Source organism: Periplaneta americana, chromosome 15 (genome assembly GCF_040183065.1).
Source record: "Periplaneta americana isolate PAMFEO1 chromosome 15, P.americana_PAMFEO1_priV1, whole genome shotgun sequence".
NCBI lineage: Eukaryota > Metazoa > Arthropoda > Insecta > Blattodea > Blattidae > Periplaneta > Periplaneta americana.
The window spans coordinates 71,253,879-71,278,472 of record NC_091131.1 but is presented as its reverse complement, the minus strand read 5'-3'; the positions used below and the strand labels follow the sequence as shown (position 1 = coordinate 71,278,472).

Below are 24,594 nucleotides of genomic sequence, written 5' to 3'. Positions count from 1 at the left end.
ATTCTTGCGCAGTGTAGTCCAAGCTCGTATTTTTTCTAATTGTTTGAGAACACTGAAGGGATTACTCATTCGTGCGTGTTGTAGTGCAAACTATTATGTTCTCTCTAATTGCTTGAGAACACCAAAGGAATTACTTATTCGTGCGTAGTGTAGTGCAAGCTATTGTTTTTTTTTTAAATTATATGAGAATGTGTGAAGCATATTGCAGGAAATTTTTGTAATTTTAATTTATGAAAAAAGTGGAAGGAATTATCATTACAAGTCATTTCGAATATTTCGCAAGAAGATATCTCGTAGCCACTGGAACTGTCTTCAACCTCGACTTAATAAAACAAAAGCCATTCTATAAATAAATTTCAGTATTAGTCTCTTGTTCCGAAGGGAACTTCTTTTTCGTAATAAATAGATTCAGTAAAATTTGCTACAAGTATTACTATGTACGGCAATAAATTTTAATGAATATATTAAGCTACTGTTGGAGAATCAATAAGAACACGCACATTTTGTGATTGGAAGATAACATTGGCTTCGACTTGGGAATAACATTCAATTAAAAATCGTAATCATACAACATTTTGTAACATCCTTTGGCAGAAATACAGCTATGTACCAGCAGATATTGTTTGGGATCTTCATGCTGATGTTGGCAACACTGAAGACACCTCCTCTTCTAATCAAAGCGGTAAGAATTTCTGATTGAACTCTAAGTGTATTTAAGAGTTAATATTTCATCTCAGCTTAAGTTTATCGAATCAACACATTTATAGCTATTCTCATCAGATTAAGCAATGTTTACTCTGTATTTACACACTGTGTTTCAAAATTATCCTAATACTTTGATTATTATTAAGTATTAATGATACAATAATTTTCTGCACAGAATCTATTTATGAAACTTTCAAAGTTTTTATTGTCATGTTATAGATAGTCAATGTGAGAACCCCATGTTATAAGGCGTACATCAACACGACAGTCAAATTCTTGCCACACTCTTTTTAACATATTTCCGTTTATGGATGTAATCTCAGAAAATATTCGATTTCTCACTTCTTTAAAGTCTTGCGGTAGATGTAGCACATAAACTGCATCATTCACATATAGCCTACCCAAAGAAAGGAGTCACATGGTTTCAAGTCTGGATACCTGAGAGGCCAAGGGCGATAGACCATATCAGCGGTAATAACACGTTCAATCCAACGAATTGGTAGATGGATAATATAGAAATATCTATTATACAGCCTTTGTCTGTAAGCTTATATAATTCATATACTGAATTTATTTCCTCAAGCTATAGAACGTAAAACGATGCTGTGAGGCTTGACATTGGCAACAGAAATAATATTTAGTATGTTTTCCGAAACTTAGAACTTGAAACTTTGAGACTATGTGTCAAATGATGTACTTCTCATTAATACTTATTTAATAATCATGTGACAGCGTTTCCATTATTTTGAAACACAGTGTATTTATTCTGAAGAAAGATAGAGGATACAAAACTTTTATGAATTGTCAAAAGTATTCACTTCAATTAAAACTACTCGGTTTTAATTAAAGAGTGAACCCTGCAAATTTGTTTATAAAATTGCATTAATAGTCATTTTAAAATCATAGGACCATTTTATGAACTGTTCAGTCACATTCTTTGGATGCCATACTGTCTTCTCAGAGGACTAGTATAGGGCTAATTTTTTGCTTTATTTCTGTACTTCTTTTACAAGGAAAGTATTTTATAATTCATAATTAATAGTTTAGACATTTTGAACTTTACTTTAAAATCCTTTTTGTTAACCCTGTACATTATTTCTTATAAAAATAGTTTGCATTGTGTAAAATACAAAATATTTTGGTAGGACAATCAGTAATTCCAAATTAGAAGACATAAATTATTATTTTCAAATATCTGTGTCTCTCTCAACTGAAATTCATGAATTTCCTTTAATGTACTAATCAAACAAGACATAAATGAGAACTTATGCCGTCTGCAATACATATTCACATCTACAACTTAATAATTGAAACGTAACTACATTTTCAGGTGAAACTGCCGTACCGCGATGAATTCAATGACTATAATAAACAGTGCAACTGTGGTAAGACAAATGCATTCTATACAAATCAATATTCATAATAATTTCTGCGATATAATTTATTATTATTATTATTATTATTATTATTATTATTGTTATTATTATTGTTGTTATCATTATTATTATTATTATTATTATTATTATTATTATTATTATTCGTGAAGTTCTGAGATTAATTATAATTGCACGAACATCAGCCAGAAGAAGTACACGAGGAGAAAAGGAATATATATGAACCTTCAATCAATATTATAAGGACAAATACCATCTGGATTCCATCTGATAGGAGCCCATGGGACCATACCCCGACTCCTAGTCGACTTCTGTAAATCTTTTGGCCTGCATAAAGATATTTTAAGAGATCTAACAATTGTAATACTCAATGGATCAATAGCTATTTTCAGGCATCGTACATATAGATCATTACTTTAATTCACATCTTTTTGACGTTACTTCATATATAATTGTATGTTTCAATCTATTTCAATTTGTTATTTTTCACTATAACAACAAAAATATGTTTCACTAAGCCTCAAGGCATTTACTCTATATTTATTGTATTGTCGTACTCTTTGTCAATGGCAACGTGTAGTGAATAAATAGACAGACAGACAGACAGACAAACAGACAGACAGACAGACAGACAGACAGACAGACTGATAAATAAATCAATAATATTAGTCTCTACATTTTGTTCTATGGATATTTAAACGTTTGACTATTTTGTGTTAAACAAACTCATAATTGAATTGTTTTCTTTTTAAATTGATACCAAACTTCACATTACTACGTATGTTCTGTATTCTACTCTACACATTTGGTCAGTTCACCACGTTAAAGTAATGTGAGAAAAGGGGGGGGGGCACTTCATCATCAAAAATTTTGAGCAACATTACTTTATACAACTTTTTGAGATGGGAACTTGGGCTATGCGAAGCCAGATTAAGAAGATACGAGCTTACACTTGTCTATCACTACCGCTTACTATTTTCCATATTATTTACATTTATTATTTACATTTATTACAAATTATTATTTACGTATTCTTGGATTCTCACTTCGAGATGAAACAGAATGTGAAAAGTTATGGATGGAAGTAATGGACAAAAATATATGGAATGGTCGAGAAAACTGGAGGCTGATATCTCATACTCGACCCCCATAATCGAGGAGACGAGAATCGATGATGATGATTATTATTATTATTATTATTTTTTTACCTTAAGCTATCAAGTATAATATTAACATTAGGATAAGTGGGTGCGTAAAATGTTCAGGGTCTTTGTCACAGATTTAGCATTGATCTCGTGCCTGATTTTGCCTCTCGTAAATATCAAAATAAGTTTTTATCTCCTACTACCAGCAACACCAAAGCGACAGCTTTGCCGTCCTACATCCTGAATGCATTTTCTTTGCCCTAACATATTGAACAGAGAAATCAGTATCCGGTAGAAAGAACATAATAAATATATTCACGACGTTAAACAAAATTAATTTCAAAATGATAAAAATGTATTCTGAATTCAATTCCTAGGGCAATAAAATGCACAGGCATTTCCAGTTTGTTTATTATCCTTTCCAATTAGGAAATTTCTGAAAAAATGCTTTATCACTCTTTTTATTGCAGCCATTGTTTTAAATCAGTAAAAAGGTTAATTAAGTCTCGTGGGAAGGTTTATTTCTTCAATTATATAAACTACTAGGAAATAAAAAAATATGTATTTTTCGTTAGATGAGGATCGTGTTCATATATTTAGAACTTAGGTACTTATTTCATTTTTGGAGTTATTTAATAATTGGATTTTAAAATACATACTTTTATATCTTTCTAATATTTTCTTGATTTGAAAATTCATATTGAAAATATATGTTTTGACCATGACGCACTAAACTAGGCCTGGGCGTTATTAACTCGATTGAGTCACTGCAGACCACCCCTTAACTTCTCACTCTACCTTCCTCGGATGAGCCAGTAATGTTTTGGTGCGGTCGAGCAGGCATGAAAGTCACAGATGGGTTGTATGAGGTGGGCATATGGTTTTTACGAACTTTCGGCTGTCGCTAGTCGCCTAAAGTCCACCACTGATGCACAGAGACTTACTGCGTGTTTGTTTATAACAGGCGGTGTAAGCAAAAAGGACATGAGCGGGGGTTTCTCCGTCCCTTTAACTTTCCATCGCGCCCAGGTCTGCTCTAAACATTCAAATCGTTATTTTGTTTTACCTTAAAAAATAAGACGAAGCACAAACAAGTGGAATCACACAATCCTCGAAACTGTTGACTTAAAGGAAGATTCTCTGTAGAGAGAACAAACAGTATATGCAAAAATGAAAGCGAGTACTATTAAATGACTGTTATTATGCGTTGTAAATAGCAATTAAAATAATTACATATATATAATGAGAAAGTATGTCGTTTATTGACACCGTTTGCTATAATTCATACTCAATTATTTTATTCTAATTTTCGTGTAATCACAGACATTCAAAAGGGTACGAGGAGTTTCCTGTACATTGCTGTGTGTTTCATTCATGTACTGAAGGCAATCAGTGGCGGTATCATATCGCTCTACAAACTGTCTCTTCAAGCAGTAAGAAGTGGTTTCGTAAAGAATGAGAAGAACTTTTTTGTTGTTCTGTCGGACAAAATGTAATATGTTTACTTTGCTCAACGGTTCAATTAGTAGTATATAGAAACGTTAATTGCCACGCTGAATATTGTATTATTATTATTATTACTGACCACTAAGTATGTGCTTCTATAATTCTTCTGTACGTGCATGAATATTAATATTTTTAGATCTTCTCCCGACAAGGATAAAATTATTAGGTTTTATCTCAATTTTAATCTTCTAGAGACAGCAAATGAACAATCGTTAAGCATAAGGGTAATAACTTTTAACCAGTACAATACACTCGTCAGGAATAGCTCCCCAGGCGAGTATAAGCAGAGCTCACCCTGCTTGATGGAGAAGGCCTTTGCTCTAATGGAATGTAGTTGGCTATATTTATTTATTTATTTACTTATTTACTTATTTTACTTACCTATTTCCTTATTTATTTATTTACTTATTTATTTACTTACTTATTTATTTATTCACTTATTTACTTATTTTTTATTTACTTTTTATTTATTTATTTATCTATTTATATACATATCTATTTATTTATTCTTTTATTTATTTATGTATTTATTTATTCATTTATTTAAATATTTGTTTAATCTTTAGATTAATTATTAATTATTCATTTAACAATAATATTGTAGAAAAACTAATTCAATATATGTGCCAACGAACTGTTAAACGGCAGGAATTGACATGTCTTAAATCATAGCTAGGAAGAGAAAGATGGCATGAATAAATTTAAGGAAGTCAGCTACCCAATGGGTTTGAAATATCTCGTGCTCTAAAACCTTATAATAGAACAGAATTTCTCAAAAGAATAATGATTAAAATAGCTTAAATAAGGTTGTCCATAAGAAGTTTTTAATTTTGAAAAACCATGAATTTCTCGATCAAATATCGAGAGAAGAATTTAGAAAATTCCTGATTATATTCAAGAGGACGGTTAAAAAAAAGCAAGAAAAATCGTGTATTATTCACTGGCTGTTGATGACAGAAGTGACATTACTGATACAGCAAAGCTTGAGATTTTTATCCGCGGGATTGATCAAGATGTTAGTACAGGAACCACCACTGGTTGTAGTTTTCATGCCAAGTACCTTTCCTCCGTCTCCTTACTTCATAGGCTGTCTGTCGCATGTAATCACTGCAGCTCGAGTTTTGGTCACCGCTGGTTTACAGGACTGAAAATGAATACCTCTTAAACTTGAAATTTAAAAAAAAAACTGATCTTTATGAGTGTAACCAGGAAGGTTGAAAGTTCAACCCCCATCTCGGAAAATGATTTGGTCATGATTTTGAATATTTTCAAAATTAAAAAAAAAAAAAAAAAAAAACAGTAAAGGAATGGTGTTCATGAACATTCATTCATTCATTCGGCGTTCTGCTCAATGGCAGGTCTTTCACTGCAAACCCAGCTTTTTCCAATCTTTTCCTGTTTTCTGCCTTCCTCTTTGTTTCCTCATATGATCCATGTATCTTAATGTCGTCTATTATCTGATATATTCTTCTACCCCGAACTCTTCTCCCGTTCACCATCCTTCCAATGCATCCTTCATTAGGCAGTTTCTTTTCAGCCAGTGACCTAACCAATTCCTTTTCCTCTTCCTGATCAGTTTCAGTATCATTCTTTCTTCAGCCAACACATCTTCATTTATTATTCTGTCTGTCTATTTCACATGTTCCATTCTTCTCCATATCCACATTTCAAATGTTTCTATTCGTTTCTCTTCACTTCGTCGTAATGTCCATGTTTCTGCCCCATAAAATGCCACGCTCCTACAAAGCACTTCACTAGTCTCTTCCTTAGTTTTTTTCCAGAGATCCGCAGAATATGCTCCTTTTTCTATTAAAAGCTTCCTTGGCCATTGCTATCCTCCTTTTGACTTCTTGGCAGCAGCTTATGTTACTGCTTATAGTACACCCTAAGTATTTGAAGCTATCCACTTACTCTACTACCTCATTTAGAATTCGCAAGTTTGTCTTCTGTATTTTTCTTCCTATGGGCATGCTCTTCGTCTTATTTGCATTTACCTTCATCCCTTACTGCTCACAGCTATCATTTAGCTCCAGTAGCATATCCTTTAGTGTTATTTCCTCTTCTTAATAGCGCAAAAATTAATGCGAATTAGTAGTTCATCAATTTTAAAAAAGATAAGAAAATACAAATAATGATATTTTTGTACTTCTCGGTTTTAGGTCGGTACGGATCTTCTAAATAGAATTTCTACATTTTTTTACTAAGTAATTAATTGATAAAGTTATTTTCATCGTTTTCATTTAACGAACTCACTCCCAAGAAAAAACCTGGTTACGCACGTTATCATCCCAAAAGCTAAGGAAATTAGTTAATTTTATAGATTTAGTTTTTTTATGAGACTGCATTATATTTACATTAATTTTCTCTTAATAATTTTATATTATAATTTTTTCAGTGTGTGGACCAAAGAAGTTAAAACTGGCGAGAATAGTCGGAGGTGCGGTCAGTAAACCTCACGAGTTCCCGTGGCTGGCTGCTATATTTTTGAACGGGAGGCTTTTCTGCGCCGGATCTCTCATCACACAACGCCACGTACTGACAGCTGCCCACTGTCTTAATGTGTAAGTTCAAGAAGCATATCACTATTTGCCATTTAATATTTCACAATCTCTTATCTTTATTTATAACGTCATATTCTCCAGTTCAGATATCCGTATCTTGTTCTTATGTAGTGTATACTGGGGATAAATAGGACGTAAAGTGATAAAAGAGATCAACTAATTAAGCCTACGTGAACTGCTTCCCGCCTCCCTCTTTGGCTTCAACGTTGCAATCTGGTTGAATTGTTTAGTGGCTTGAAATTAGTGGTTTTTAAATTAAATTTATACGAAAACCGTCCACGCTATTGAAATGCTCCAGAGGGGTAACATGTCTCAATTTGCACACCTCTCAGAGACGGCAACTGCGAGGGACGACCTTGAGACTAGTATCACGTGTTCATTGCGCATTAAGCTACAAAATATCGTAAAGCTACATTTTAGAGTAGCAATTACACTTTTACTACGTCATACTACTTTTGACCAATAAAACGGTACCTAAGGACGTCTTTCAACCAATCATGGCTGTTTATCGTACAATTTTATCGCATCCTTAGCATTTGTTTAATTTTATCGCGTCCCTAGCATTTGTTTATTTTTATCACTACCCTAGCATTTGTTTCTTTGTTTGCCAACATTTCCAACTGCATTGGTCTGGATGTAAAAAAAAAAAAAAAAAAAAAAAAAACAGAAAATTACAAACCACACCAGTCGATACACAGCACTTTCAAATATGACTCGCATTGGCATTCAAGAACAAGAATTAATAAAGATCACTGGTCATAGCTATGCATCTTCCCTGAAACCCTATTTAAAAAATAAATGAAGAGCACCATTCGGAAATCCTGAATAAGTTGAGGAATAAACCATGTCCATCAACACTTATTTTACGCACACGTCCAATATAACATCAATTGAACCACCAACCACTAAAACATTCAAATTTAAAAATTCTACTTTCAATAATTGTTCCTTTTAAAATTATTCATGTTTATTTTATATTTCATCGTCCTTAATTAAAACTTTTCTTGTTTATTTCATCATCCCTAATTAAAACTTTCCTAACACTTGTTTATAATAGGTTATGTTATAGCTTCTGCTATATGATATTATGAACCAGAGATTGTTTAATACTAAGATTTATTGAAAATCATCTGCCAAGTGACGTTGATTACTGGGATCTGGATAATTGAAGTGGAATGCAACTTTTTAATAAAAATGAAACTGTATCAACAAAAAGCTTTCTTGACTAGTAACCGTCCACAGAGTTCAATGAAGATTCCATAGTTGGCACAATTGATAACAAGAAAACAGCTAAACATAACACACTACTGCCATCTAGCGAAATATTTGTAATTTAGAGATGGTACAATAATACATTTGAAGACAGTTGTATTTTCGTAAGTCAATTAATATGTTATTGTATTGGAGTACTTCGTTACTTCTAATCTTCATATACTTCCTTCTAATCGTGTAATAGGCAATTAAATCCCACTAGAGTTTTGATTTTCTCTAGATAAATCAAAACCTCTAGTAAGATTACTGTTGATAAATTATGACCGTAAAAAATTATGATCACTCTTTATTGAATAATGTTATTTCCTGCACAAAACGTGATGTAACAAAAAGGCTCGATTTTCTTGGGAATTTTTGCTGTGAGTCGCCGTGCACTCTGACTATGAGATCACTCACTACTGGTTTGTCACCTCGCGCCACAGTTCAGCTGTCGTGTGACTCCTGACACACATGACGTCATTCAAATTAGTTATCAGAGATCGGAAACAACCCTGTAGTTTCGAAGTGATATTCTCCATTGTCCGAAGCCTAGTGAAGGTCTCGCGCTGTCTTCTGGTTTCCTGTTGTGATGGGGTAGGGAATTACAACAGTCAATCCCTCCAAATGAATTTTCATTCCGTTAAATCACTGATTTTCTATTTATACCGCCAGACTAATATTGATTCCTGTTGCAATAGGAGGAACGTGAGAGCTCTGGAAGTGGTACTGGGCGTGCACAGCTTCCGCGAGATGGAGGGAGAGCTGCACCACGTGGTTCGTGGAGTGCAGCACCAAGGTTTCAAGCTCTATGAGCACGATATAGGGATTCTGGTGCTGGAAAAAACAGTGCAGTTCACGGACAATATCAGGCCGGCGTGTCTTCCGGTGAACGGTCAGTGATATACCTCATTTTTTTCTGGCACCCTAGATCATAGCTCATTCTGTTATCCAGTACTCTTTGAATAGTGATTTGGCGTTCATAACAAATATTTCTGAACAGCTGAAGAAACTAAACTGCCGACTTGAAAGACGTGATCAGATCATAGTTGAAGCGGTGAAATCTTTTTCCATGATGATAAATGTTTCGAAAGTGCAATTAAAAGAAAATGAGTTTTTTTTCTTTTTGTCTGAAGTTACTTTCAAACATTTCTGATTCAAGAATAGATAAATATTGCAACATTATAGAAACATTACTTTCAGAATTTAGAAATAGAAGGCTTTGTGATGTTAAACAAATGAAAAATGATTTCTCTCTAGTTGCAAATACTTTTGACACACCCATTCTGAAGGTACGGTCAGACTTACAATGTGAGGTTGCTGATCTCCAAAATGACACCTTTGTGAAAAGCAAGTATAAGGGTTGTGTTGGTTTAGATCAGGCCTGCACAAGGTTTGCGCTCTCCGAGCCGGCTCACAGCTCATAAGCGGAATGCAGATATTAGCTGCGCTCTGTATAAGGGTGGACTGGAAGAAGGGGTGATCTCGTACAAAATAAACACAAAAGAAAGTACTATTACGAGTGCTTATGAAATGAATTCCCGTTCAGTGTTTGCAAAACTATCTTGGACTATTATTAATTAATAAAGAAATATTTATTTTACAGAAGTAATAGAAATTCTATAGCTACTTAAATGTACAATATCATTTTGTTATATTTTTATTTATCAGTACATCAAAACCAGGTTTTATGCTGTTGGCAGCTGAAAGGAACAGTAGCCTACTGATCATAATGAAACATCAGTTACAGATGTTCGATGTCTACCTTTATTAAAGTTGATTATAGAAAACAGTTGCTCACAAATATAAATGTTGAGCCAAACATAGCAATCATTTTCACAGCCAGCCTGTTTGGTCGTGGATATTATTGCTAATGTTTAGTCTTGTAAAACTCAACCAGGCTAGTACTATTATTCAAACGATCTTTAGCCCTTAGGTTACATTGAAGATCAATAAGTTCGAGCTGTAAATCGTTAAATGTTAAATGTTATGTTCCGTCTTTTAGATTCCTCCATACTGTACTGTAGCAGTAGGTAAGCAACGTGAAACAGTTACTGAGAATAGGCCTACACACTGCACTCCACTAGATAGCTGAGTGGTCGTTTCCCTTTCCTCTACCTATATTCTGACGTATCTTCCTCTCCGTTTCGGCGAGCGGCAAACACCGCTCTCCCGCTCCGAAGGAGCGCTCGCGCTCGTTGTGCGCTGTTTGTGCAGGCCTGGTTTAGATGTATTTTAAAATATTGACTCCTATAAATATCCACGTCTTAGATCATTTGCTGCCACAATCGCTGCGATTGTACGTATATTTGTGAACATTTTTTTTTTCAAAATTAAATATATTAAAATCAAAAAGAAGTACACGCTGAACAGATGTCAGCCTTCGTGCACAATTATTGGCAGTGGCTGTTTATGAGGCAACCCCTAATTTTGAGATCTAACTGAATGGAAATAATGCAATCACAAAATAAAAGAATTCAGATGAAAATAATATAATCCTAAAAGAATATTCATTTCTTCTTTCTCTTGTTATTTCTTTGTTATGAACACGGAAGATAGTGAAGACCATAAACGGCCTCTACTGTCTAGCTTACTGCGACCGATGCTCCTCCAACCCGTCTTCACTTTGTGTAGCGACTGTGACGGGTAGTAGCCTATTTATATTCCGTCATTAATTTGTGACGTTTCGTGATGCCTGTTGTGCACTATTGTTGTTTTTAGCCAACTGTCTGAAGACAGATCTGAATCTCACAAGTGATACCAACAAGGTACCACTTATGAGGCAACTAGGCCAGGAGATAACGGGGTAGGGTAGCCGTTCCTTTTCCTCTCCATTGCATACATCGCCGATTAGCTACATATTGCACTAATCAGACGTCAGATGCATACAAAGAATATTGTTTTTTCCTCTGAGACACATCGTCAAATGAGATGTAGGACCTATTCCCTGATAATAGATTTTATTTTATTTTAGTTGATTATTTAACGACGCCGTATCAACTACTAGGTTATTTAGCGTCGATGAGATTGGTGATAGTGAGATGATATTTGGCGAGATGAGGCCGAGGATTCGCCATAGAATACCTTGCATTCACATTACGGTTGGGGAAAACCTCGGAAAAAACCCAAGCAGCTAATCAGCCCAAGCGGGGATCGAACCCGCGCCCGAACGTAACTTCAAACCGGCAGGCAAGCGCCTTAACCGACTGAGCCACTCCGGTGGCTCTGATAATAGATTACATATCAGCCAGAGACATGTACAGTATTATAAATATAAAACGGTGGTAGAAATTATCTTTCTTTTCCGCTTAACTTCTTTTACCCGATTTGCACACCACTACGGGTAGAGGAGGGAGCTCCATTGGATCTTCTTTTCCAGTATTCTCTCATTTTTCGGTACTGTACGTGCATTCGGATTATCGTAAGTTCGGATTATTGAGGTTCGGATTATCGAAGTTCTACTGTATTATGTTTAGTTCTTTTAACGCAACACTAACACAGTTTAGGTGAAGTGGTGTTACTTGTAAATTTTGGAGATTTAACAAATGAATATAATTTTACAATATATGAAAAATGCCAGATTATATGACATTGTTAATTCATTAGACATTCTACAATAATATTAAATATTTGGCAGTAAATTGTGCTCTTTCAGTTGATGGCGATTACGCTGGGCTACTCGGTATTGTTGCCGGCTGGGGCAATATGGGAGAAGCGGCACCTAAGTCCGATACAGTGTTGAGGGTAGACGTCCCCGTCATACAGAATTCGGAGTGCATCTCAAGTAGTTACTCTGCATCAGAGGTTTCGGACAATATGCTGTGTGCTGGGTATCCAGAGGGCGGAAAAGATGCGTGTCAAGTGAGTACCTACAACTTACATGAAGGACGCGTCCACATTTCGATATCAGCGTCGCCGAGCATCCATTATTTGAAGTGATTTATTAATAATTAAAGTATTAAAATCCTTTTAAACCAAAACATGACAAACATTATGCAAAAGTAGCCTAAGTATTCGTTAGATCTAAGAACTATAATGTGAAGATGTTTATGTCAAAGATAATGGAATCATAAATTATCATGTGAAATATCAATTACTTCTGGAGAATCTAAGCGCATTTGAATATGATGGTGAAGGATTTTTCCATTCATACTACCTTACGGATTCGTATCTTAAAAGGACTGTCATTGAACACCTTCAACCCTGTGTGTTATTTATTCTACAGCCACATATGATAATCTCCCTCGGTGTATTTTCTCAGAATTAGAGTTTTCTGGGAAAATGACAAATAGGACAGTGTCTATAACCAATAATACCGATCGGAAATCCACTCCACAGAAAAACTGTTGTCATCCTCACAGTAACATGAGAGCATGCTTTGAAATAAGATTGTATGACGATGGAGTAAAAATACGTGCATATCAAGGTATACTACCTCTTTAGGTATTTTAACACAGTATAGTTTCTAAAGTATTTTAATTTTTTAACTGACGATGGAGTAAAGTACTCTGAAACGGTAATACGTGCATATCAAAATATAGTTAACTATTTTAACTATTTTAACACAGTGTATTTTTAAAAGTATTTTAATTTTTTAACTGACGATGGAGTAAAGTACTCTGAAATGATGATACGTGCATATCAAAATATAGTTACCTTTTTTAACTATTTTAACACAGTGTATTTTTAAAAGTATTTTAACTTTTTAACTGACGACGGAGTAAAGTACTCTGAAACGGTAATACGTGCATATCAAAATATAGTTACTTTTTTTTAACTATTTTAACACAGTGTATGTTTAAAAGTATTTTAATTTTTTAACTGACGATGGAGTACAGTACTCTGAAACGGTAATACGTGCATATCAAAATATAGTTACCTTTTTTAACTATTTTAACACAGTGTATTTTTAAAAGTATTTTAATTTTTTAACTGATTATGGAGTAAAGTACTCTGAAACGGTAATACGTGCATATCAAAATATAGTTACTTTTTTAAACTATTTTAACACAGTGTATTTTTAAAAGTATTTTAATTTTTTAACTGACGATGGAGTAAAGTACTCTGAAACGGTAATACGTGCAATTCAAAATATAGTTACCTTTTTTAACTATTTTAACACAGTCCATTTTTAAAAGTATTTCAATTTTTTAATTGATAATGGCATATCAAAAATATTTTTAATAAATTTTAACACAGTGCAGTTTTTACAGTATTTTAACTTTTTAATTGACGAAGGACTCTGAAACGGCCGTACGTGCGTATAAAAATACATTACCTTTTTTTTTTATCTATTTTATCAAAATGAAGTTTTTAAAAGTTTTAATTTGTAAAACTTTATCCATGACTGCTAATTAAACTGGTCTTTATTTCACCGTCCTTAGCAATTTAAACAATGACTTCATTCACAACAGGCGATTAAAGTTTTTAAGTCATTCTCTCCATGACATTAGCAACAATAAAATCCATACATTTTTAGTAACTCCTTCACAAACACCACTTTACAAAGAAAAGGCCTACAATTTAAAATTAAATTTAGATACCACTAATGGATAAAATATTTCATAGCCAGCAAGAGTAAACATATTTTATGCGATCGTGGAAATTATCACCCTCCGGTTCGCCTCGGGCGCTAAACTTTTCACTCGCCGATAAAATCTAATTTTACTTCATTATGGTATAAATTACTATTTATCTATTTTAAGTATTATTTATCTCTGTTGATAGTTTAAAAACTCATTTAGTAGGTCCTTTCACATAGATCTCTAACATTTCAACAATTCTATATATTCACCAAGTTTTCTTGCTATCATAATTGTTTATTTTCTACGACTTCACTATGAATATTTTAATTCTTATCAGTACTTGAAAGGGTGTGCAACAATGTGTCCAATTTTAAATTTATGACCTCAAAAAAATAATTAAATTAAATTCATTTTATAATCTGATGAAATGGTTTATTGCAAGTATTCTCCTACTATCAGTTTAAGTAAAGGACCTTTTGATATTCAAAATTCTGTTAATGGACAATTCAAGACGTGTTTTTAATTTTCAGAATGTATTTGTTGTACATTGCAAGAAATTTACATAGAACAGACAAAACAAACAATCTGTGCCTCACTGAATACCAATTAAAAGGAATTACCATTCTAATTCACTTTAGTCATAGAATAAGCTTTATTTAATCTATTAAACTAAAGAAATGCATTCTCAAAAGTTTACACATCTACTTACCGGAATTTGTTATACTGTACTACCTGTTCATAAGCTCGCAATACTATTTCTGTTATGTCTTCAGGGGATTTTGAGGATTTTTAGATTATAAATGCAATATTTTTTTAGCACTTTTGGTAACCTACAAATATTCAAACTATTTTCCTAGTAACCGCTATTCAAGACACTCGCAGAAAATGTTATGATTTTACGGCCCTCCTACAGGAATTTGGTATGTCCTTAGTGACTAGATACTGTGCAACATTCTGACGATATGATCAGTGCCTAGAGCTGGCTCACAATTCTCAATGAGAACGAAACGTGCAAAAAATCTAAAACATGGATGATGATGATGATGATGATGATGATGATGGATGATGATGGGAGTAGTGGAGTGGTGGTGGTGAGGATGAAAATAGAGTTGGTGTATTTTATGAGTGTAATATAAATAATTTGTAGAACATAATAGCCTACAGGAAAGAAATGTCTGTATATTTTGAGTGTATTATATTGTTAAAACTTATAATTAACTTTTATTCTATGAAATAAATAATTAAAAAATTTACACAAAGAATTTGAAACGCCATTTGGAATAAAAAAATATTAATAATGGATAATATTTCATTTTTACCTCAATATTTTTAATAAATTATGTTTAATCATTTCCTTGGTTCATTCACAAATATTTTTGTCGTTGTGAAATATGACTACTATACTTTCTGCTTACAGGGAGACAGCGGTGGACCTTTTCATGTATATAATAACAAAGGCATTCTGATAGTCATAGGTGAGTACATCGTAGATGAAATAGTTATGAATAAGATATTAACATAATATTACGAAAATATCGATGGTTAAGAGCACATGAGATCATGTGCATATTTGAGGTTGGAAAACAGTAAATTTGGCTTATAGTACCTGTGAAATAAGCAAATACAAGGATAAAGTAAACCCATGTAAATGAATTGACGTTTTAAAGAATATTGAAAATATAAAGTAAAGTAAATCCTATGTGTATTAATTTAAGTGAAAATTAATTAAGTAATTAATTTTAAAAATATAAAATATAAAGTAATGTAGTTTCTATGTGGGTTAATATTTAGATAAAAATTAATTAAATAAGTAATTAAAAATATAAAGTAATGTAGCCTCTAGTCCACCGCTTGAATTAATGGTCAACACGTCTAGCTATGAAATGAGCGGGCCCGGATTCAAATCCTGGTTGGGACAAATTACCTGGTTGGGACAAATTACCTGGTTGGGGTTTTTTCCGGGGTTGAAACAGAATTGCTGGGTAATTTTCGACGTTAGATCACGGACTCATTTCGCCATGATTAACTCACATCATCATCATCATCATCATCATCATCATCATCATCCATATAATACCACGGGTTAAGTTCACGGTGTGGCCGTTCGGCTACCCAATCATTCACAATATATCTATTGTTGCATCCATGACAATAATTTCATGAAAGAGAAGCATTAAACAAAAATTAAAACTTAAAAATATTAAAACAACGCTACAAAGATACTAATCAAGTTTAGATTTTAAAATTACAGAAATATTATCTTTTTAACATTATTATGGAGACTTTGCAATTTTCTTTTGCTGTACGAATAGAAACAACTAAATATAGCCTATGTATTGCTTAAAAATTATGTCATTATACAATTAGAACATCATGAAATTTATACCGACAAAGAATAAATAGGAAATAGTAAGCTTAAGCATCACAATTAAAAATTACTTTAAGCTAATCCGTAACGTTATCGCTAAGCAATAAGTAAGCTTATAGAAGATAAACTCGTTCTTTATGTTTGATTTCCAGAAGGCAGCAAGTTCTAATTATTATGTATCTTTATTCTTATAGGTATAGTATCATTTGGAAGAGGATGTGCAAGACCAAATACTCCTGGTGTATACACGAAGGTTTCTCATTACTTGGACTGGATAAGAAATAATGTAGACAACTCTTGTCTCTGTTCACAACCAAGTGAGTACATTTCAATCGAGTAATATTCATTTTGCTATTCCCTGTAGTTTCAATAAATGTCAGCAGAATATGCTATGTAAATCAAAGAAGTTTTTATTGATTAAATTGAATTAATTAATAGGCTATTATATTTAAGATACAGAGCGATAACTATTATCGTAAGTATAAACTAAACGGTTTTCTATTGGCATAGATAGAATTTATAATAAAAAAGTAGGGTAAAGATTGGTAATATTGTGATGCTAATAATATTATGATAGTTCTTTTTGAGATTTTTTTACATTTTTAATGAGCCAGAGGAAGATCGGTTTTTTGCGTCAACTTACTAAGGGGTTAGGTACAACTTACAGCAGTAAAATTTTTGGAAATATTCAACATTTTTTTCCTCCATTACTGTATCTTGTACAACAATGAAAATTGGTATGTGTAAAACACTGTCCTTCTGCTATATGAAAAAAAATATTTTTACGATTAAAAAAATTATATATATATATATATATATATATATATATATATATATATATATATATATATTTCAAAATTAAAAATGGTGGCAGTTTACTGTGCAGTGATGAAGCGTTTCCCTCATAACTCATAAACTTGTTAATTTTTTCATGTTCTCTCTCTTTTATTTTATTGCTGAAACTCGTGCTTACAACATCATGCTATTTCAACCACATTCCTTAATAAACAATACTTTTTTTATTTTGTGTTAGAAGAAAATACTGATATTCGACCATTTTTTAAATGAATTTATTTTTTATCAGACAATCTATCAGAGATAGAGAAGTGATCTTGCAACATATTGTAGATACGATATGCATAAATAAACACAAAAAATTTAATCACAGAGTGTTGGATAACTTTTGAGTTATGTGGGAAACCCTTCATCACTGCACAGTGAAATGAATTTTGAAAAAAAAAGTACATATTCTTTTTTTAAATCGTAAAAATTTTTTTTTTTCATATAGCAGAAGGACAGTATTTTACACATACTAATTTTCATTATTGTACGAGATACAGTAATGGAGGAAAAAAATGTTGAATATTTCCAAAATTTTACCGCTGTAAGCTGTAACTAACCCCTTAAGGGAATGTTCGTGGACAAGTTTCTGCACAAAACCGGTCCTTCTCTCGCTCAGTAAAATTGTAAAAAATTCTCAAAAAGTACTATCATAACATTATTAGTATCACAATATTACCAACCTTTACCCTATTTAATATGATAAAAGACAACTTGAAATCATAATTTCCATTACCATCAAAGTCCAAATTGGACCCAAAAAAGTTTGATTCCTTCACAAAATGAGGATGTATTAAGACAGAATTTTACACAAAATTTCAGAAATTAAATGCACATTAATGTTAATTAGGGAGAACCAATTCAAACCTAATGCTATATTGTAACAAAAAATCAAATTTATTGAAATTTCTGTAGTGGAATTCTGTGACTTTTTATCTATCGAAGTGATAACACTGTTGTAGAAAATAATATATTATGACACAGTGAAATGCACGCAAATGATGTATTTATTGATTCATATGTCACTTCTAGATCACTAAGTGATATCTTACTGACTCATCATTAAGTTTTCGAAAATGTGTAGTTGCTTGGAGCCTAGTGATAAAAATGTCGTTAGCTTTTGATGTAGCAGTATTTCTTTGTTATAGATTGTTTTTAATAAGCTCAGAATATTTTTATTTTATGAAGATCGTTCATTAAAACACTCCACTTCATCCCTGTTGCAGCTTTTCCGCTATTCTCTATTGTCTTCTAGTGATGGAATTTTTATTTTTATAGCCCTTGAAGAGGCAAGATTCTTTACTACTGAAAACGCTGTCCTGTAATTAGCAATTATACACCCTTTCAGTTAAAAATGTTTAATGTCTTCGGATAATTCTTTTATATTTATCCATTTATCTGCAGATTATACAGTGCTCTAATTTTACGAGGAAACTTCGCATCACTCCGTCGCCGGCAGACTTCCTGCTCTCCCGACCGCAGCGAGGGAAGCTAGTTCTACAAAACATCCCAGCATTTAGTTGCTTCAGAGAATTGTATCGGAATGTGCGTGTGACTGTTGCTCGATTATTAAGTAATCGATTGGAAAATGAAGAATACGGTTGAATAGCGTTTCCTCGTAAAATGAGAGCACTGTATTTTGGCGGATTTCCTTTTCTTTAGTTCTATATGTTAGTCTCATATGAGTAACTTTTTTATACACATGCTGAAAGTATTCAATTTCCCCTATTTATGTCAGGCGATGATATTTTAAGACAGATTTTTTTTTCTGTAGGCCTATTTAGCCGTACAATCCTCATTTAACGTAGACAAGTAGATATGTCTCGTTTCTGTACAGTACGATTATTTAGTCCTGACAGTCGCCGGAGATGTACGCCTGGGTCAGGCGAGTCCATTTAGTTACGCAAAAGGGTGTTTGGGTTAGTCACTCGCTTGTCATCGAAGTGATCGGATGTCATGCGTACGGTAGAGCGGTGTGTTTCTAGTACAATTAAGCTGTACTGCATTCCCTTACCGACCGCTTGCCCTTATCTCTACTCCGGAGCTCTTCCCACTACTCCTATTACTTCCCATCCTTCCGTCGCTGAGCTGTCAGGACTAAATAATCGGTCTGTAAGTAACTTTGTTTATGAAGCGGTCCAAAAAATACATTGTATGACTAGGATTTTATTTTCCTATTTGCTCGGTGAATGAAAACAACAGCTTGTTCATTGAAATTCATTTGAATGTGTGATATTATGTCTTTCTTGTACACTGTTCTTGTGTCTCTTATCTCACTTCCAAAATGGTATGAATGCACGGACTTGAGATGTAAATATCTTATAGGCCTATCTGAAGTTTTAAAAGGTATTCCGTATTTTTTATTTACAAGACCAATAACTTTATTAAATTATTAAAACCTATTGATCATTATTTTACTATATTTTTGTGTAATTTGAGTTTTTTCTTCTAAACGCAAACTTCTTACATTTTCTGAAACTCACCAATTTGATCCAAGGCTGAAAATGTGTCGTGAATTCCATAGTTGCTTCGTACAGAATTTCTTTCTCGATTTTTAACTACAAAATTACATTTTATTACGAATTTATCACAGCAATTGTTACAAATCATGCTACTCTTGTAAATTATTTAAGACTGTACATTAGGATGCATACAGTAATTGAACTGTAAGGAATCAAGTTCCTAAAGTCGTATGATTTTTACAATTTTTATGATAGTTGCGTAAGAATGATGCTATTTTCAGTTAAAAATTGAAAAATATAATCCGTACAAAGCAATTAACAACACATTTTTTTGCTTCAGAACACTAGCCAATTAAAGAAATGACACTTCTGAATTGTTCATTCTCTATTTGTAATGTTTCTTTACCTGTAAAACTAAAAAGAAAAGGTATTTTACATCAACCTTCTAGAAACGATAGATCTAGAAATGCCTGAAGCTCTGAAATTAGTTGGTACAACAATACAATCGAGCACCACATACATCCGTCACAAAACGTGTGAACCAGAAATGGCCCGAAAGTCTTGTTTTAAGCAAGATATGGTAATAAGATAATATGGATAAGAATGGTGGATATTCTGCATTTTGCGAGATCAGAGATATGCTATGTGAAAATACAAAACTGTCCCAGCATTATTACAAAGACACTCGCATAAATTATTATTGTTTTGCACCTACTACCTCCTCTGATGTAGAGAGAAACTTTTCTCAATATAAGCTTCTCTTAAGTGACCATCACAGTAAGAATTTTCGTTTTCAGAATATTCGTATGAATATCTTTGTGCATTGCAACGCAACTGTCACGACATTGTAATCCAGGAAGGCCTAAATCAGCAGTACTTTTGTTTCATTGTAATTTTCTTCCTCTCACGATGAAAGAGTAATGGAACGGAGAAAAATTCTCTCCGGCGCCGGGATTTGAACCCGGGTTTTCAGCTCTACGTGCTGATGCTTTATCCACTAAGCCACACCGGATACAACCCCGGCGCTGGATAGAATCGTCTCAGATTAAGTTCCAACTCTTGGGTTCCCTCTAGTGGCCGCCCTCTGCACTACGTCATAGATGTCTATGAACGTAGGACCGAAGTCCACACATGTGCTGAGGTGCACTCGTTGTGAGTGACTAGTTGGCCGGGATCCGACGGAATAAGCGCCGTCTTAAATCACGAAGTGATTTACGCATATCATATGTACTTCGGTACATTAAAATAAAATAAAATAATGCTGTATATATGATATGCGTAAATCACTTCGTGATTTAAGACGGCGCTTATTCCGTCGGATCCCGGCCAACTAGTCACTCATAACGAGTGCACCTCAGCACATGTGTGGACTTCGGTCCTACGTTCATAGACATCTATGACGTAGTGCAGAGGGCGGCCACTAGAGGGAACCCAAGAGTTGGAGCCGATTCTATCCAGTGCCGGGGTTGTATCCGTGTGGCTTAGTGGATAAAGCATCAGCACGTAGAGCTGAAAACCCGGGTTCAAATCCCGGCGCCGGAGAGAATTTTTCTCCGTTCCATTACTCTTTCATCGTATGATGACGCAGAATATCTGCATGAAAATATCATATGTACTTCGGTAAATTAAAATAAAATAAAATTATATATATATATATATATATATATATTTCTTCCTCTCGTTTCGTTTTCAGTAAATTTTAATTTTGGAAATGCCATCCATAGAAACAAGTTTGGTTTAATACAATACATTACAATAATAATTATGAGTACCGTATTTTGTACATACTACTGTATAATTGTGCCTAGTTGCAGGAAATGGGACATAAAGTCGGATTTTTCATTTTTTTTTTTTTTTTTTGTGGTTTCAAAAAGAGAATGAAATACCGATCATTTAAAAAAAATCATGCTTCTAGGTGCTATAGTTTTTAAAGTATATTACGTATTGAATGTTGATATTACATTATGTACTTTTCGAGAAAAATGCAATTAAATTTTTCACTTGTTTTCTTAGCAACTACAAGAAAGATTTAGGTATTTAAGAAGCAATGTTTAAAACTGCGTCCTAGTTTAGTACGTAAAAAAGCCTACAGGTAGCGCAAGATGTCAAAACATATAAATACAGTTTTTAGACCCCAAATTCGTTATTTTGTTCTCCTGTAAAATTTCCTTTCGCGACTTTAGATCCCTTTTCGCGCAACGGGTCACATATTATATGTAGTATATTATATGTATTAATATTGCAAGTACTTCTTATTAAAAGTAAAATTCATTTCATATTCTTTGCTCCCCTACCCACCCCTCAGAATCCAACGCAGCAAGCGTTCCACTCCCCGCTACCACTACAGGTATAGCAGACCACATTACCCTAGACAGAGGGATCGGGTCATAAGTTGCGTACACTGATTATCAATAATTGTTATTACACTAAGAATAAAAATACAATTCAAAGCTTTATTTTATACTGTTCCACACGAAATGTTAATATATCTAGAATTTCCTAGGTTCAAACATGATACCTTCTATACACTTTGTCTTGTGTACTTCGAGTTTCACTAAAATATCTAAGATGATAGTGTACTGGAAAATTTTCTGCAGACTTTCTTTGTTCTTGTCTGATAGTATTAGCACAGTCTAGTATATACAGTCACGAAGCTCAATACGTAGTAAATATGCATCCATAGATACTGTAGTTGCTAACCACTAGGATCGCTATTATCGTCTCATCACAGACAATGCGAAATAGTACCTGCACAGTCTATTGTTCCTAGAACCCTCATAAACTCAAGCTTCGTGACTGTATATACTAGACTGTGGTATTAGTGAGTACATGAAAATAATAAATGAACACTTACTGTTATGTAATGAGCTGAAAGACATCCATTCAAATTACAAAAAAAAAAAAAAAAAAAATTGCAATGGTTGTATTAAACGCAGCAGAAAAAAACTCCCTTTCACTTGAGTTGATGTTGACATAACAGACATCAAATGTACATGTTTAAGTGAGGTGCCTAATTTTTTTTTTATTTTCAGGCAACCAACACTGGTACATGGATGGATATCACTAACAAATGTGTCTGGTTTGCAAGTAATTTAGAGGTAATACTAATTGCATGCCTAATTATTGGAAGTGGGAGAAATGATAAAAAAACTTGATATTAAATATCTGGGATATTACTTATGTAAAATGCACAAAATGTTTATTGCAAAAGTTCTGATTTTAATCTTAACAATAATAAATGCCATGCTTTGTAATATATATTTTCACAACAGTATTTTCATGTAAATTAGCGAATGTCTTCTGATGTCACATAGTTTATAAAACAACTTAAATTCTGAGATGAAATTCTTTTGCTTTTGACATATTTCCGCAACAATTTATCTTTATGTACACTTATTTTATACATTCAAAATTCTCCTTGTTATCACCACATCACGCTGGTCTATCAGAACGTTCATGATGATACTAAATATTATTTAATCAATGGATATTACTTATTTTTATCAATTACATTTTATATTTAGTTTCTTTTGAAGTAAAACGTCTAAGCTCTAGATAGAAATGAAAAAAGCGTTACGTTTTGACATGAAACAATTAATCTGACGCCATTCCTGGTATCATGGAAACAGAAGTGTAAGATGAACTTGGTGTCTCATGGTTTTCCATGCGGCCCGCCTCCCTTCATTGTCTATTTAATGTGTCTCGAGGTTTTCCATACAGTAATCATGGAAATATTGGGTATATACTCGTAGGTTATGTATTTAGACAATACAGTACACGAATATCAACAATACAATGTTGCATCTAGCATTTTATTGCTTTAATTCAACTATACTAGACATTTATGTAATCATTGGAATTTTCTTAAATCGCCTGTCATTTTTTCTTTCAGATATTGCTTCTGCATGGTTGTACGCATGGATGTGGGTAGGTTGATAAATGTTTCTTTGGTTGCATGAAACTTATGTAAATAAGTGAGAGATCTTCGGAAAGATCGTTTTTGTAATGAATAAAATATAACTAGTCTGAAAGAGAAGTATTCTTTTTTTCGCCGACTCCTCCCAACACAATGCAATGTCTGTGTGAATGCGTAATTTATATGGAAACCTACTCCATTCATGTATCCATCCAACGCCTCCTTACACAATAGAACCCCCGTGGAATACCTAGGAGACATACGTGAACAGTTCCTTCAGCAGCATTATCCGAATAGAGATATCCTGAACTAGCACCAACAGTTAGCGCGCGTGTACTTTGAGGGATGCGCTTTGCGTGTGCATTTGTTTTTCAGTATATAAACATTAAGGATTTGCGTAGCGTATTAGTCTATTAAATACTCTTAAAAACAACTAAAAATGAACATTGTTGTTGTGTTCCTATATGTAAAAACCAGGGAAAGCTTTTCGCTTCCAATCAGGTCTCGAAAGATTCCAAATATATTCTTTCAACCTTAAAAATATAACTAATTAAATTGCGCCTAAAAGTGCTAGCTATTAAACAAAAAGAACTACTTCAAGTAAGGAATTGCTGGCTACAGTTTAAATTTGGAAGAGGGCAAAGAAAAATTGTAATAAAAACATATGGAACCTCACAGCAAGCTATATTAGCTTAGATTATATTCAGTACTTGTAGAAGTCTCCGAAGGTTACACCTGCGTTTGCAATGGGACGATACTAGGCCTAGAGTAAAATCTCGAATAACTGGGATGATTATTATCCAGGACGATCTGTATTGAAAAATATATAGGTCTATAAATAATGTAGTCTATATTATAAAATAAGAAAGTAAGGGGATCTTCACTCCAAAAATCCTTTTCGTGAATAATGCCTTTAATGTAAAC

At 33.3% G+C, this 24,594-nt stretch overlaps 1 protein-coding gene across 1 annotated transcript; it reads left to right on the top strand.

Moving 5' to 3' along the window:
- Positions 1 to 602: 602 nt before the first annotated feature.
- On the top strand, positions 603 to 22,821 carry LOC138715721 (venom protease-like). Its single transcript, XM_069848777.1, has 8 exons — positions 603 to 682; positions 2,036 to 2,090; positions 7,146 to 7,311; positions 9,261 to 9,454; positions 12,215 to 12,420; positions 15,502 to 15,559; positions 16,647 to 16,769; positions 22,787 to 22,821. The coding sequence occupies exons 1-8, from the start codon at positions 605 to 607 to the stop codon at positions 22,819 to 22,821; spliced, it is 915 nt and encodes a 304-aa protein (XP_069704878.1). The 5' UTR covers positions 603 to 604.
- The last annotated feature ends 1,773 nt before the right edge of the window (positions 22,822 to 24,594 follow it).

Coding starts and splice junctions, on each gene's coding strand:
- LOC138715721 (XM_069848777.1), top strand. CDS start 605: ATGTACCAGCAGATATTGTTTGGGATCTTCATGCTGATGTTGGCAACA. Junction 683..2,035: donor CTCCTCTTCTAATCAAAGCG/GTAAGAATTTCT, acceptor CTACATTTTCAG/GTGAAACTGCCGTACCGCGA. Junction 15,560..16,646: donor AGGCATTCTGATAGTCATAG/GTGAGTACATCG, acceptor TTATTCTTATAG/GTATAGTATCATTTGGAAGA.